Here is a 13,691-nt window from a genome sequence, read left to right on the forward strand (position 1 = left end):
TGGGAAGGGGAAGCACATGGTGAGGCTATGCCGCGTGGCCACATCCATCTTGTGCTCTCAGGGGAACATTTGGGAACAAAGGACCACAAGGCATTTTGCCCCTCCCCACCAGGACCAAAATGCCTACCTCTTCACCCAAACTCTTTCTGGGCCCCGTAAGGCTTCATTATACCTGGGTAAGAGAAATGTTCCGTGCTTTCCCCTACCATCCTAAAACTGGGACAGCGAAGGGAGGGGTCTCCTGTTCTGAGTTCCAGCTCCCAGGCCCGTCACCCCTGGTCTCCATAATGTGGGAACCAAAAGGAGGAATGCAGGAACTGGGAGTCGGAAGAGAGTAAGTAGAGCTGCACAAACAAAAATAACACCAATACTATTGAATACTTAAAATCAGAGCATAGAACATATGGGAAATCATGATTACAATAACAACTTAGTTGAGCCTTACTGAAGACAACAGAACATTGAAATGGATACAATTCACACATGACACATTTAAACTTCAGATATTTTAAACCAAGAAAAAGGAATCTAAAATGGTCCAAACAATCTGCAGTGTTTCCCCCTTTTTAACTAGTTTGAAATAAAACAATGATGGTTCCTTTTCTTTTTCTAATCACATCTTTAAGTCTTGGATGAAAAACAGTTATGTTCATTCTTGCAACTGGGGATGTAAGAGGTGGATGTTTTCCCCAAACAGCAAATGGCATGCTTGGCTGCATGGAACCTGTAGAGATATCAATGGGGGGATCTCTTCCCAGAAAGGCATTGCTGACCTGAATCCTATACCCAGACAATATGTTATTTGGCATCTGGCTAGGGAGACAGGGATAAGGAAGGGGAGATGGAGGCCACCATCCTGGGGGGATAGTTCAAGATGGCAGCCTTCACAAGGCTCTGCTTCCCCCGGAGAGAGAGGGACTTACTGTAGAGCAACCACTGCCTCCTGAGGTGGACGGTTGAGTGGAGCTGAAAGGTGGGGATGGGGGCAGGGAAAGGACAAGCGTAGGAAAACAAACTCCAGATAGTGTGGCCATCGCCGTCTTGGAAAGTGAGTCTTAGCTGGGCCACGTGGGCAATATTTTGCCGGACAGGGGGCTGAGAAGGTTTTGTGGGAGTCTGAGGGAAAGAGGATGAGGGGCGCTTCACTGAAGCCAAAAAGAGAGGATCACTACACAGGAGAGAGGGGCAGGATTGAGGGTTGAGGGAAAGGTCCCTGGTGTTTGAACACCCTTTAGGACAGGGAGGGTACCGGGATCTGGGATTGAGGGGTGAGGAAAGAGGGGTACAGGAACGGACAAAAACTGTGGGAGGAAGGACTTATTGCTGGGACCCCTGGCCTTGTCTAAGATGGCATAAGGCCTTCTGAACGATGTTAACAATAGGCAGTAATTGGGACATCCTATTTCTCAAAGTTTCTCCTACTTTTTCTATAACCCATCCATCAGCAATCACCTCGGTGGGTAGCCAGGGGAAGGTATCATGAAACTACCGGGCTAACCTTTTTAGATCTTCTTTCCTAAACTTCTTGTAATAAGAAATCAAAACTAACTTAAAGGGGTAATAAACCTCTCGCTGGCATATGAAAGATGACATATCTATGCTGGTCCTTCCCACTATAACTGGAAAGAACCCTTCTGTAAGCTACCACCCCCCCTTGTTATCTGCAGCCAACTCTATGTGGCTTTTTGGTTCGTGGCTTTTTCCTAGGAATCCAATAGGGTTCCCTAGGGAAAGCAGAGGAGGGTCCCCACTAGCCTGGCCCTGACTATTGGGGAATTTTTGGGGTTCAGACCCACTTGACTTCCTCTCCAGGATCCTCTTTGGAATCCAAGGACAGTGCTTTTTCCAGCTTACAGGATTCCCCAATCTGAAGCGGTTCTCTGCCGTCCACAAGAACTGCTCCACTCCCAGGCTAGTCCATTAAAACTTGGAGTTCACTTCGAAGCAGCGAGTGCCTCGGACATACTCTTTTCGACTCCTCCTGCCGGGTCCTCCGGACAAGCCGGGCCACAAGACCACCTGACAGGCAGAAGCCACTCCGAGTGGGGCTCTTCAGAGTCTCCCCACACGGCCGAAGATTTCAGGAAGCTCTGTCGCAATCCTTGCTGCTGCTCGCGCCAGCTGTTGTAAGCCCAGCCTCAGTCCAGGGATGCGAGCAAGGGGGGCTGTGACACTTCTCCAGGGTTCCTGAGTGTCCTTGGCACCCACCAGGTGGTAGGAAATCAGGAGACCGCTCCAAGTCATGTGTTCATTCACAGAAACTGAAAGCGACCTTAGCTCAAAGGCTTGGCAGGGGTGGAGCCTCGAGGCTGGCCTCGAAGGCGCTTATAAACAGCAGGTTTCAAGGGAGGGAACAAACAGAATGACCAATGGGAACACAAGGAGCAGGGGGCAAGTTGAACCCAAAGTGGGAGTGACTAGCACAGAGTAGGATTGGCAAGGGTGGGTAGGAGGATCAATGGAGGAATTCAAGGGGTGAGTGGCCTCTGGACACAGGAATGAGGGTGGGATCAAATCAACCACATGAGGAAGGAGAGGTGGGGTTAAAGAACAAACCATTTGAGGGACTAAAATTATGAAAAAACTTATTACCACAGCTGTGTCTCCCCAGTTCAGAACAGGTAGCCCACTCTGTTCTCTGTCACTCTGGTTATACTACGCCTGCATGTATATGCACATGGTACCATTACTGTTTTGTTCTAAAATTATTGCAAGAACTGCATTGAGATAAAACATACTAATTAGTAAGTGCACTTGTTTGATAACTGTCAGAGAGAATTTGCTTTCCATAGTCTTGGCTTCCCTGAAGGTGTTTTCTTTGAGAGATTTGCATTCTCTTCATTGGAGCACTGTTGCTACTGACTTTTTAAACTTCGTATCTTAAGCAAAGTGGAAAACTTCTCTTTTTCTGTGAGGTTACATATCTTCAGAAGTGCTTAAATTCTGAGATATACATTAGGGAAAAGTGATGAATGCAAACTGGCTTTCCTTTAAGATACAAAGTAAGTTATATTATGAGGCTTTTTTATTTCTAAAGTTAGCTCTGTGGAAGCATTACTGTAATTTGGGAAGTTTTTTCAAAGTGATGTCATACCAACATGCTACCTGGCATCAACTCATCCTGGCCCTCTGGCTGTCCTGATAGGTAGCCTCAGTAAAGCTCATGGAAGATGAGAAAAATATTTCTCGTTCAGTGTATCAGGTTTAAGCCGCATCTGGTTATTTTTAAAGGCAGACTGATGGACTTGTTCAGGGAATTCTTTTTTGCTGCAATTTTTGCTTTGTCTAGCCTGGTATAGTGCTTGAAGATTACCAGTGTTGCAGTCTATCTTGATAAAGGTACCACTACAGTTTCCAAATTTGGAATAAGGAGAGACTCACAAATGTAGAAGAACAAGTCATCCTTGCTGGTTTGCCTTTCCCTTTTCTCTGATCTATATGCTACTGTGCCATTTAAAGGCAAAAGGTACAGGAAAAATACAATATTCATACTGAAGTATGTGACATTGTTTCAATATCAGTATTTCCAGGTTGGGAAATTCAGAAACATCCTTGATTTATGCAGTAACCTTCAAATCTAACTTGGTTTTAACTGGGACAGTAGACTAGTTATGTTTCGGAATCATGAACTCTGACATGCTTGATCTTTTATCAAGTATTAGGTTTTCTCCTGAGAGGCTGCACTGGTTATCCGCAGTGCAAGGTCTGGTTCTTTGCATCGGTAGCTTAAAAAAAAAATTAAAATGCAACTTAATGTGTAGAGTTCTTCATAGATGGACCCTTAGAAGAAGCGAAAAAACCTCCTTAAAATAAACCTGCCCTTTACCCTCAAGTAAATAAGTGAAAATTTAAACTGCTGTAACGATTTTGCTGGTGCCTTTATGTTAAGACATTTGCTCTAAATTAAAAATGTAATTTAAAATGTTTAAATAATACACTTTTAAACACTTGGTGAACTTGAAATACCAAGGTCTGCCATGCAAATGTAAAGCCAATGTAACCAAGTACTATTTACGGATCTTTGGACTTTAATTTTTCCTTGTTTTCATTGTTTCTTTCCTTTTTCTCAAGCATCTTTGGGTTCATGAGGTGTGATACAGATGTTCACCCTTCACTAGGCAATGAGAAATGAAAACAAACAAATGATGAGAACTGCAAACTGAAGACCACTGTGTTAGTTGATCCTCTTAACCTCCAAGAACCCAAGTGTGGGAAGCTGCATGGTTTTCTACCATCTAGTATGAAAGAGGAGTATACTTCGTTCTTGTCTGTTCACAGATTTAAGATTTTCATCTGGCTTTGTAGGATGTGTTGTGGTTGGCACCTGTGTCTGCCTCTTAACTGAATGTTAGTAAGCTCAGGTTTCTTTAAGAAGGTGTTACATGCAAAGGATTATTGAAAAAAGCCAGTAATTTATTTTGGCAGTTCAGGATAATCTTAGTCATGTTACCTGTACAGGAGTTGTTTCCCCTTTCCCTTGGATGAGAGGGAAGAGCAGGGTCCCCTTAAATGTAACAGTGTCTTGGGAAGACAAACTCCATCACTCCAAATTCTCCTCTTTCCTACTTCTTCCCCTCACTTCATATACTGAGCATGATGTCATATGGTCTGGAATATCCCTTTAGTCAGTTGGGGTCACCTGTCCTGGCTGTGTCTCCTCCCAGCCTCCCAAGCACCCAAAACTTCCTCACCAGTGTGGCAGCACAAAAAGCAGCAAAGGCCTTGGCTCCGTGTGAGCCCTGCTCAGCAATAATAAAATCACTTTGGTATTATCAACCCTGTGTTCAGCACAAATCCTAAACAGAGCCCTACACTGTGGAGAAAATTACCTCAGCCAAAACTAGCACAGTATAAAGAGAAAAAAATAACTGGCTTATTGGCTTGGAAAAGTAACCTGATAAGCAGTGTGGAAGGTCTTGTTATCAGAATTGTGTTCAGTTTCTCCTGTTTACCTTGTAATTAAATTAACCAAACATGTCTGTTTGGTTTGGAACAGCAGATTGTGTAGGAGCAAGTGTTTTGATACTATTTTAGAGTAGATTTGCTGGCCTAACAGAAAAGATTAGCTGTGAAGTTTTCTGTCTAACCAGAAAGAAGATTATTGTAAAACATATTTCTAAATGATAAGGTATAGTAACAGTCAGCAAGAAAATCTTCTTGATAGGTGAGATGATATAGATCATATATTTAGAGTCATACATTGATTGATGAGATAAATCTGGCAAGTTATTCACAGGTGCAAGCATATGATGCAGGAGAACCAGAAGGCTGGGGGAGTTGAAGAGGGGTTGGTCACATTGTTGCCTTGCTCTGCCAAAAGAGGATTATCAAGAATATAGAGCCAACTCTTCTTGGAGATGCAGAGCAAAAACGTGAGGTGTTGGACACAAGTTATAGCTAGGGAAATGTTCAAAAGATAATTGGGGGGAGGTGGGGAAATCACATTTTGATTACTTAGATCTTTTTACACATCATCAAAGATGGAGTTATTTCCATCCTTGGAGAACCTCAAAACACATCATGACAAGGGCCCAAATACCCTCATCTAGCTTTGATGTCTATTCTTTGAATAAGAGTTTAAGTCATCTCTCAAGTTCCCTTCCAACATAAATTATTTTGAGTCTACAATTCTTCTTGTTATAAATGCAATATACCCCTTCATAAGCTTTTGTCTGAAACGCTTGCAAAGCTATAAACATCTTTCAATTTACATTGTAAAACTGTCTTTTGCTAGTGATACAGATGGAATAATGTATGCAGCCCGAGAGTTGGAGGGGAAGGAAATGAAATGATGAACTAATATACAAAAAGGAAATTCACTTGCACTGTGCTATGAATTTCTGGAAGTGCACATATGTTCCTGGTGTGAGTGTGATGCATCATCTGGTGAAGGTATTGCACTGAAAATAGATTTCCTGAACGGATGCTGCATTTGTTCAATTCTTTTAGCTTAGCATTTGATAGACAATAAACTGTGGCTGCGTAGTGAGCTTTGGTGAATGTGCTATGGGAACACATCATTAGTTCAACTAAAATATGATTTTTCATGTGAGGAAATTTTTTAAAGCTTTATTGTTGATAAAAATATTCTTCAGATTTATCCAGCCCAGTCTCAGTAGCTACTTTCCTGGTAAAAAATTGCAATTAGATGAACCCACTCCCCATATTTTAAACTGCTATTTATCTTTACTTTTTAATCATACACAGATATGACAATTTCTTTGTTCTTACAAAATCTGTTGCATTTCACAAAATTCCAGTGTCCTTGTTTGTGTACTTCCGCCTTTCTCAAGGAAGATATCCTAATAATGGACAGTGGAGCTGGGAATGTTTCAATTAGTTTCAAATTAGAATTTTAAGGCTACTAGTAGTAGACTTTAAGTTTTACATGCTTTTCCACCCAAATGTACATGAAAATAGTACATGTATATATTTTACTTAGATGTAAACTTTTCTTTTTAAATCTATATCCTTATTGAAATGTACTACACTTTCCTTGCCAGTTCAAAAAGCAATAATTTTGCATCCAAATGAGAAGTCTCAAAGTTGAATTGCAAATCTGTGATAAGGCAAACCTTGCAGGAATCCAAGCAGTTGCTGTGTATCTAAATACATGAAACTTTCATGGCAAGCCAGTAAACTGGAATATGGTCAGTAGAGGCAATGCAGAGTAACCAAGTATCCCTTTAAAGGTGATGATAGCAGCTTACAAATGTGAATGACTGGAATTTATAGGAAATCACTGAAAAGCTTCTGCAGTCTCCAAGTTTTCTGTACTGGTTCTCTTAATAATGCAGTACAAAAAACTTATGATACCTTACACAGTCATCCTCTTCACAGAAATGCTGAATGTTCTGTGTAAAAATTCCTCTAAAATGCAGCAGAAAGATGTTGCTGCAAGTACCTTCCACTTATTTTGCTTATGAATAAAAAACCTAGTTGTAATGGTGAGGTCCTCAGAAAATAATGGGTGTGCTGGCATATTTGGTCTCCCCAGCCCTGCAGGTGTTACAATGTAAGAAGCTTTAAGAACTTCAAGAACAGCTCAAGGGCAAAGCTTACAGATGTTTCCTTCAGTTGTTTGTAAAGGGGGAGTTTTGCTACAGTGCTATTGTTTCAGTTGACCCTTTTCTCTCGGGGTTTTATTCTGCTGTAATTTATCATCCTTGGTTCTCAGAATAGCAGAATTCCCTGGTAGGTCACACCAAAATGAGGAGGAGGGGTCTTTCCTTATGACCTTTCCATTCTGTTCTTCTGGCAGAAGAAGAAAGTTATACTTTCAGGGCAAAGACCTATATTTAAAAGATAATTATCAATAGATCAGTCCATACTGAGTGCAAGATTGAAATGTGGCATGGTTTTAGTTATATTGTGAAGTGAGGAAGAGAAATTATCTGAAGTTTTGAAGTGTTTGCTTGTTTGCTGCACCAATGGAAAGTTTAATCTCCTTGCAAGGAAGGGCTCTATTCCTTGATGAAAAAGTTGAATGGCTGGTCTGGTGAGTGTTGTCTTTCATTGACTTAAAATACAGTCCTTGTATGTTGTGAAATGAGGAAGATGGCTTAGTAAACTGTGTAACACTGTGTAGCCAAAGAAAATCACCTAGTTAATAATGTTTAAGGTATTTTATCATATTGCTGAGTAATTAAATGCTAGAAATACTATTTAACTGTGTTGCAGTGCAAAATTCTGCAGCCCTATCATGCTGACATGCTAAGGACTTTAGGAAGACACAGCTGCACTGTGATGAGTTCTTTTAGACACTGAACTTGTTCACTTTTCTCATTCAAATATTTGGTCACAATTCTTCCCAATTTAAAAGGGTACAGAATTTTCAGTAAATCTTTTAGAGCTAATGTGTTTGAGTTAAAGTGCAATAATTTAACGAATAAATCATCAAGTAATACTAAAAAATTATATCCTACATTGAAGTCTCCAAAGGTAGAGATAATGAAAAATTTACTGTAAGTTTATAGAAGGTGTATGAATGAATGAATAGATGAATGAATGAATGAATGCCCAAGTTGGTTTTTTTTGGTTTCTCCAACTGTCTCTTTCTCTTGGGAAGATAGAGAGGAGATAATATATTAAAACCAGGGCATTGTATTGATTTTCATCACAGTTCTATGTCTGTGAGTCTTTGATGAAGACTCTTGAAAGGATTAACTCAGGGCAATTTTGATTCTGCACAGAATTTGGTGATAGAGCTATAGGTGTCTTGTGGCAAAGCGTAGACAAAGATGTACAGTTTCATTGTTCTTTGCCTTGCAAGGAAATCCTTTAGCTTAATTAAAATAAATTCAATGTTTCTTTATTTTTAGTGTGACTTCTAAGGAAATAAGGCTTATGTCATTGTATAGCCCCTCTGCCTCTGTTTCCACCTGAGAATATTTGGACAATACAATCAAATGTATTGTAGGACATGAGTTTTTGAATATGCAAAGTTTCTCAGGTTTAGTGAAAGTCATTGACTAGGCAGGAAAAAACCCCAACACTTTAGGGTGACTCCTCTCACTGGGCAATTAAAGTACAAGTTCAGTATTTGTCCCATTTAGATGTGGTCAGGCAGCTGGTGAGTTTACATTCCCATAGCATCTGCTTAGACTTGGAAGGTAAAAATTCTCTGGGGATTGTGTAGAAACAAAACCAGAGATATTAGTATGTGAGTGGGGGTGGATGTCAGTGGGGTCAGAAGTTAGGTATGACTGCAATAAAAGGGGAAGAAGCTTAATGTTTTAAAAGTATTAAAAGTACACAGATCTCAAACCTCCAAAATTTCTTAGGGATCAAGCTTTACCGTCTCTGCCTCTCAAGGAAGAATTTCTTCATATTGTCAAATTATATACAAGGAATCAAATCTAGACTGATACTGGTGCTATTTTTACTGTCATTTTGGTGAAATGTAGTGTGTAATTCTTAATATTAAGGATGATTTGGAGAGCACGAGTTGAAAATTTAACTGTATACTGTGAATTGCCTCCTATAACTTGGCAATTCAGCAAGTCTGCTTTCAAACTGAACTACCTCGCATATTTTTTCCAGCATCGACATACTGAAATGGACATACAAAAATCCACTCCAGGATTTTTGGTCATTGCTTAAATGATTTGTAAAGTTATCCCATCTGCCTTAAACTTTGCTTTATTAGCCCTTTTTTGGTAACTTTTATGTTAAAATTTGTCTTAGGAGCAATGCTATTTTAATTTATGTCATATAATTTAGCTTGCTGTTTCAGGTGATTTTGATGAAGTTAATTGAATGCATTGGAGAATGCTGTGTATTGCAAATTTTGATTTCTTTTCCATTCTAGAATGTCCTCATTGCACTTCTACTTTCATTATGCTTTGTCTCAAAGTTTTCTGTCAACACCTTCACTGCTCTCACATCTTGAGAACAAGCATTGGAAATGTCAAGCTTCTGAAGCCACCTGTGCTGATTTCTGGCTACTTAAACATAAAGATCTTGCTACATTTTGACTTTTACAAAATGCAGTTGGTGACATCTGTAATTATAATCCACACCTAAAACTTACTAAAATGATGGAGTGTATCTGGCTAAATAATTGCCTGTAAATTAAACTCCTGCATAGTTTGAGTTGCAGTAGCAGATGTGTGCTGCCTGTGTTGGGCTCGTATCAAAAGCAGAAATGAGTGATCAAAGCTGCTCTGGGATTTTTATTGAGTGTTGCATAAACACCCTAATTATCTGATTCAGATTTTCACCATGGGATTAAGTATTCTGTAATTTATTATCAGCGCACCTTTTGGCTTTTATGCCAGGCTTTTTTTTTTTTTTTTTTTTTTTAAATTGGAGTTTAATTCTTGTTTTCTTGAAGATTTAACTTATGTTCATTTAATGTTGTTTTTGTGTTTGTGCTTTTTTTTACCAGGTCATCTGAACAAGAATCACCAAAGTGAGTTTTCTTTACACTTTCTCCTATCTCTTTAAGATAAATAATGAAATTTATAATTTCAACTGATTTTTCAAAGTAGTGGTTTTGTATGATTAAAAGACACAAATAAAGGTATAAATCAAAGAAGATTGTAAAGATTTGTGAAAAACAAGTTTTGGGGTCAGGATTTGGAACGTCTTAAGTAGTAATAAATCTCTCATCACTATTAACAGAAAAAGTTGGTTAGAAACTGTTGCAAAAGTTTAATGATGCAAAAATCCACTGGTAATTTTATGTGGTGACTCTTTATATAGTGCCAGATGACATTGACTGAAATATATAATCATATTTTTCTGGTATTGTTAGATTTCTTTCCTACATTGAAAAATCATTACATGGGCTGTAATTTCAACTTTTCAGTGAAATGTTTTTTTGGACTATGTTCTGAAAAACTTATTAGGACGTATTTACATACACAGTGTTCCTCCTTGTTTAACATTGACTTCATTGGAATCACGAAAAGTCTTGGAAGCTATCAGATAAAACCAGAATTTTGGCAGTGTAATGATAGTTCACTACTTCAAAGCTTTATGAAACTTTGAATGCATTCAGAAAGTACCACTTTCTGTAGTAACTGAAAATTCTGCAAATGTTGCATGAAACATCTCATTGCCATTGCCAAGTACACACGTAGTCTAACTGAAAGTCATAAGTATTATGGCAAGAATACATTTGCTTGATGGCATTTTTCAGGACGTTTACGTTTGTTGTGTTCAGATTTTCACAGGCCAAGAAACAAGTGTTTGCAATATTGAAGTCCGCTGCAATACAAGTCCTGTATGTTAAAAGAATTAATTCTAATCTCCTTGGAGTTCAGAATTAATTCTTCCTTGACAGCTCAAAATAGCTGCTTGCATATATACACGAATACCAAAGCAGAAATAAATGTTTGAATTTACAAATTTTAATGCCAAGGTTTACTTGGCAAGACATGTACTTCTGCTACTTTATCACTGTCAAAATACGACGTTGCTATACCTGAGCTTTTTCCAAGACAGCTATTTTCACATTAGGTGGTATTTGTAAGGATGGAGCAGTTAGTATAGTATCTGTGAGTTTGGTCCAGTTAAAGAAGGGAGTCGGTTGTATGAGAGATCTGCATATCATCCATTTCATAAGAGAGAGTGTAGCTAAATTAATGTTTGGGAAGTCCTGGAGCACCATCAGGCAACTCGGCCAATTCCCAGATTGGAAGGTTTTAGTTACTGACTTTTGTTATCATTGAATGTTTAAGTTCTTGAATGCCAGATCTGTACCCTAAGTTAATTCTGGATCTTTTCATGTGGCTATAACTATCTCAATAACACAATACATTAACTGAAATTAAATCTTTCATTGTCACTTCATTTCCTATTTCTCTGACAATTTACTCTGGCTTTTCTGCAAACTGCCTTCTTCCACAGGGATAAGGTTGAAATGGCACTTGTAAGAGGGAGGAAACTTAAAAAAAAAATTAAACAAAAAAGTGCTTTCCAGGAATGACAGTGGAATCACAGCAAAAGATTTTTCATGAATCGAATTGGCAGGTGAAGTGCCTTTCCCTTGCAGTTCAGCCCTCTCCATGTGTTACTGTGAATTCTTGTACCACAACAGTGCCTTTCACTGCTAACATCCAAATATTTTGCTTAAAATGGTTTTGCTATTCCAGAATTTTTGTCCGTTTTTTGAATGTCCACTGATCAAATGATAGGCTTAGATCACACTCCAATCCTGTTTCCCTGTGCTTCAATTTAGAAGTGGTGTGAAATCTTTTAACTCTTAAAACTTGATCATTTTTGAGTCTTTTAATTTAAAAATCTGGATAACAGTACCTTTGTAATATTTATCCTTTCAAAATAATGGAACGTGTTGGGAAACAGTCCGACGCGGAGTTCTCTGACCCGTCTCTCACCTAAAGCCTTGGCTCAGTCTCCCAATGGAGTTGGCAACATTTCTGGCTCCTATCCATTGGACGGGGTGGACAAGCAGTTCTTGGAAACGTATGACAACATTACAAAAAGTAACTCCACGGAGGATTCCAGTCAGTACTACTGTGATAAGGTAGGTGCAGTTGTGTGCTTTTAAAGCCAGAGCTAGTAGTGAATGTGACTTTGAGCTGTGGTTTGAGAGTGCACAGAAGTGGTGGCTGTGTTTCAGCATGGACAGATTTTATGCAGTAAGGAGAGTAGACCTCTTCTTGCTACTCACATTTATCCAAGGTTTTGTGATAGACAAGCTTACCAAGTGCATTGTTTTCCAAAGTGTCCAGCATTCCAGAAGCTTCAGGGAAAGTTCCCACTGGAATAGAAATCCTTACATGATTAAATCTTGTTTCTTCCAAGGGAAAAGATCAGCTAACTCAAGTTGTTACGTGTCTGAAAAGCAGACACAACTGCTTTATCCCAGGCATCTCTTAAGGATGGCTAAACATCATCCTTTTGGGTTCTGACCTGGCAGGAGAGCAGCTGCTCCCTCCTGACATTATGGTAGTGGATCATTCTTCCCCAGCCTGTTCCAGAGGGGTTCTGGCTAAAAGTGGGCACGTAAAATTAATTTAAAACAACTAACTAAAATTAGTTAGAATAGTTCTGTCATTTCCAACATGCCCATTAGCTGCTGACACCTTTTAATTCTTCTGCCTTGTGGATCTGTTGTGTAAAAATACACCTATATTTAAAGGAGAAAAGTCAAGGGGAAAAATAGTCACTTCACAGTTCTTAGAATAGAATCAATTCTATTCATGTGTTGCAACTAAGCTTTTAATGACAATAGGTTGAAACTTTAATAGGATTTATCAGTTGGGAAGGAAAGCTGTGATGAGAGTAACGATGTTTGGACAGAGCAACCGGAAAATGTTTGCTGAGATGTTTGTTGCTATTTTTATTATTTAAAAGGTTACTACCATAGTTATATTCTACAACCATATTCTCTTCCTATCTCAAAGGTGGATTTACATAGAGTATTTTTGTCCAGCACATCTATATTTGGATGCACTGTTTTCTAATTTGCTGATATTTTTTTCTTAAAATCAGAACATTTTCTTTCTTTTTCCATATCTTGCAGAATGACCTAATTCAGGGAGATTTGCTTTTGGTGCGTATCATACCAGATGAAGAAGGGAAGTTTGGATTTAATCTAAAGGTAAAACAGCTGGTTTTTAATTATTTTTAAATGCTTTATGTATAAAATGTTTTTTACTTCATAATTATTTTTTATTAACATAATGATTGGGAGAAAGCAGTATATTTTTCAGGAATATCCTATGAACTAGGGTTTTTAGAAGTGGCAGCCTAATCCTTAAGTGCTAAAGCAACACTTACAGAAATAAGCATCTAATAGTTCTCTGGTTTTCTGTTGCGTATTTTATGGGCATGGCACATATCCAAAACACACTGCCTATTTGACTGCTGAAATATGAACTGGAAAGCCTAATTTAAGGCATCAACTTTTGGAAAATTGGACCTCTTTATTATAAAACAATTTAAATAGTTTGTGCTGTTCCATTTAATTATATCCATTGGAAATCATATTGAAAATTTGAAAATTAATTTATGAAGAAAATGAAAATTTCTATTGATAATTGACTATTGTAAATGTTCTACATTCCCTCACTGAAAATCCATTTAAGCAGAGTATTGTAAATTTGCCATAATACCAAAATTAGAGCTGAGTTTGATCATTTCACCTTGGCTATTTATTGGTGGAGCAGCAACTGAATGTAATGTAAAGAGAATAAGGGAGTACAATTGTCTGGAGCTTT

At 38.5% G+C, this 13,691-nt stretch overlaps 1 protein-coding gene across 1 annotated transcript in view; it reads left to right on the plus strand.

Moving 5' to 3' along the window:
• Window positions 1–13,691, plus strand: part of PTPN3 (protein tyrosine phosphatase non-receptor type 3) — a 127,513-nt gene that overhangs the window by 83,455 nt on the left and 30,367 nt on the right. Inside the window, exons 15-17 of the mRNA XM_066185292.1 lie at window positions 9,890–9,913; window positions 11,812–11,992; window positions 12,995–13,072. Coding sequence (XP_066041389.1) covers window positions 9,890–9,913; window positions 11,812–11,992; window positions 12,995–13,072 — 283 coding nt within the window. The remainder of the gene's footprint in view (window positions 1–9,889; window positions 9,914–11,811; window positions 11,993–12,994; window positions 13,073–13,691) is intronic.

The sequence above is a fragment of the Chamaea fasciata genome, unplaced genomic scaffold (assembly GCF_029207755.1).
Source record: "Chamaea fasciata isolate MVZ Bird 193981 ecotype frontalis unplaced genomic scaffold, bChaFas1.0.hap1 SCAF_1, whole genome shotgun sequence".
In the NCBI taxonomy this organism is placed as follows: Eukaryota; Metazoa; Chordata; class Aves; order Passeriformes; family Sylviidae; genus Chamaea; species Chamaea fasciata.